Genomic DNA, 3,429 nt, shown 5'->3' on the forward strand with positions numbered 1-3,429 from the left:
CATAGTGAGCATGCAAGTATACAAACACCAAAGTGTGGATAGATCCATCGAAGAACTGCAACTATCAATCCTTTATTTCTTTAACTCCTTTTTAATCTTATAGGGCCTTTAACATGTACGTGATTTATAGACTTAAAGTCTATTGCATTTGACTTGGATGTTCATCATGGTACTAGCTATGATGGAAAATCAAAATAAACTGCATAAAAGATAATAACGGTATCTTATTAGATATAAACATGTAACCATGCCCCACAAACAAATAGCAACCTTGTAACCACATGATCATAGTTAATTTGCATTCGTATAAAACTATAAATATGCCTATATAACTATGCATGAACTTTCAGCTTCTTCGACACATAACTATATATAGCACTTACCTGCTGCATAAGTATTTGGATAGCATCACTTATTGTAACGCCTCGAACCCGGGGTGTCATAACGGTTGGGGTTGGGTTTACACATGTAACATAGTTACTGAAATCAATATCAAACTTTAAATAGTAACAGATCCTTATGTTTGAACATAAATCATCAATAAATAATGATATAGATAGATGCTTGTTCCAGGTTGGTAGCCCGCTCCAGTGCTGCCAATCCTGAGCATTCCCCGAAAGGACCAATACTTTACTACTCTACCTGATTATACTAAAAGTTCAGTGTTGCGGAGTGTAGACTATCTTTACTTACTATAAAATAAAAAGAAGTTAACTTTGATCAAATTAAATTTTATCGTGTCTAACAGAAGTGCTTTCTCTAAGAACAAGAAATGCTTCTTTGTGAATGAAATATAAAATCAATTGATGATGTAAGACCATAACCATTACAAGGGTTGGGGTGAACCATCACAATTTTTCAGAATCAATTATCTTAACTAGGGTGTTATTACTGCAGTTACATCAGTTTTATTCGGTGGCAAATCAGTGGCTACCAAAGTTTTATGATTATATTAATTTACAAGGCACCGCCCCACCCTAATTGCTCCTTAGGTCATCTACTACAGTTGCATTAAGTTGCTACCGGACATAAAGTTGCTAGTGTGACCTTCAATAAGAAAGTTGTCTAGCTAGTAGTGTTGCCTTTTGAACACCACAAACGTTACTCATGACTTAGTATTAGCAATTGAAAAGGTTCTAAAAAACGACCCAAAATAATCTCTTTACGTGTTTTGATATGATGTCAATTTACAAGCACCAAGATTAGTAAATCTTATTCATATGTATAGTTAAAAATTATATAAAAAAGTATCAGTGTTTTTAAAAGAAAATGTCGAGAAGAGCAATTTTTATCAACTTGATCAAATCTAATTACAACGTAAATCCAAACACGCTTTAAGTTTAACAAGCAAAATTTATTATTTTTAAAGATTCAGAATGCTTGAAACTTTACAATCATTTAAAATGATACAACTTGATGTACGATCTTGAGCTGATGGCATGATGAAAGATGAAGTTCTAAGCCCATTTTGCCATCAAAGACATCCCACCAGCTCCAAGCAGGACGGCTGCGTAGGATTTAATTTGAAGCTTAATGCTTCCCTGAAGCTTCGGACCCATGAAATCAGCCGCTAGAAGATCAACCAAAGCCATGTAGATAAGTAGTCCGGCTGATGAAGCATTGAGTAATCCAACTGTTATTAATGAACTCGGGCTGTTCTCTTTGTAAGTCTTTGACAACGCGATCCCAAGAGCAATCCCGAACGGAGTTGTAATTGAGAAGAAGAAGACCATTGCTGCTTTCTTTAGTGTCTTATATTCAGCCTGTTATTGTTCATATATTATTAACATATCTATAAGGTCATAATCATTACATAGCATTATACTAATTTGCTCTTTTTTTTTCATGCAACAATTAATTTAATGTTCTGTAATGAAATAATAATTTATATACATATATTTGTCAAATTTTGTATTTCTTTATGTATACATGTGTTAGTAATATACAAATACCATTTTCACATTACCTGAAGAATGCAACCACCAAGACCCATGCCTTCAAACATTTGATGGAAACAAAGAGCCGCAACCAATGGCTTTATTGTGCATACATCATTTGACGCCCCAACTCCAAGTCCGATCACTATCGAGTGAACTACTATTCCAAGTTCAAGCACCTGATACACGATTATTAAATTTTCAAGTTTTAATTTTTCTGGAAACATTAAAAAACGTGTAACATCTTAAATGTTTATTTGAAACAAACCATGGCCACGACACGATAGCGAAGAAGTTGCTGTCCTATTGCGCCCTTTTGGTGGCCATGATTGTGCCCATGGAAGTGCATGCCACCACCACTAGCCACCGCCATCTCTTGATCTCGGGCAACCACCTCACCTCCTTCGGCCGCTATAGCATTGTTCTTTGATGTGTACATGCTTGTAGCCATGGAGTCCACCATGAGTGTGAAAATAGCCGACAGCATAGCAACAAAGCCCGTAAATGGAAACTTATGCCACGGGTTATCAGCCAAGCAACTCGATCTAAGCATATCGAAAGAATCAGGCAACACATGCATAAATCCAGTAGCCAAAATAATGCCGGAAGCAAAAGCTTTCACGGTAACAAAAAGGCTACGCTCCGGGCTGAGGGCGGGAATGGACCGAGTGATTAGAGGTAGGCATACCCCAATGATGCTAGTGATTAGTATAGCAACTATACCAATGATCTTTAAGGGTAAGGCCTTGGATTTGTTATTACATGGGTTGTTGGTTTCATCTTCACATTGTGCCAAGGCTTTGGAACATAGAAATGTCATAAATATGACGAAGATTGTGACCATTTTAGAATGGGAAGTCATGCTTACTTTAAACTCTCTTGAGTTTTGTTTAATGTGATATGTGAAGCTAATTGGAGTTGCTATTTATATATAAGCTTCTGACATCTATTTCTATATATTAAACATCTGTTTCTATATATTAAACACGGATAGGCCCCAATGGGAATTATTATAATACTTGAATGTTATTTGGTCAGCTTTTAAGAGCATTTTTCATGACACTCTTTTTAGTGTGTACGTATGTAGTACGACTTTCCTCTATTATCTATAGACAATTAAAATAGAAAAAATGGACAACCCAACCAACAGGAACAAAATTATATAGAACCAATTGGAAAAAAAAATCAAAACAGATATAGACCAAACCTTGTTCCATGAATATGAAGATGCGTTAGAAGTATTCGATCCAAATCGGATGAAAAATATCACAAGAGAACAATTGACAAAATAAACGATTGGGCGGTAACCAATCAAACGAGAACAATGAAACAACATATGAATAATTCAGAATCAAATTATACACTACTAGAAAACTGGAGTTTCATTAATGGATGCTTCCATTACAATTCCGTCGGTGAAGCTATGTTGGTATAATGGCCATGAAAGATTCTAATAGATAGCCGACATCCACTAATTCCTTTGCTGAATTGA

General features: G+C 35.5%; 1 protein-coding gene across 1 annotated transcript; it reads right to left on the bottom strand.

Annotated features, from left to right (window-relative positions):
• Positions 1–1,345: 1,345 nt before the first annotated feature.
• LOC143613467 (putative zinc transporter 10) lies at positions 1,346–2,825 on the bottom strand. Its single transcript, XM_077087161.1, has 3 exons — positions 2,206–2,825; positions 1,967–2,116; positions 1,346–1,763 (listed from the first exon to the last, which is right to left on the bottom strand). The coding sequence occupies exons 1-3, from the start codon at positions 2,797–2,799 to the stop codon at positions 1,458–1,460; spliced, it is 1,050 nt and encodes a 349-aa protein (XP_076943276.1). The 5' UTR covers positions 2,800–2,825; the 3' UTR covers positions 1,346–1,457.
• Between the last annotated feature and the right edge of the window lie 604 nt (positions 2,826–3,429).

The sequence above is a fragment of the Bidens hawaiensis genome, unplaced genomic scaffold (assembly GCF_021521415.1).
Source record: "Bidens hawaiensis isolate Kalapana, Puna unplaced genomic scaffold, B.hawaiensis_p1.1 tig00037552_1, whole genome shotgun sequence".
In the NCBI taxonomy this organism is placed as follows: Eukaryota; Viridiplantae; Streptophyta; class Magnoliopsida; order Asterales; family Asteraceae; genus Bidens; species Bidens hawaiensis.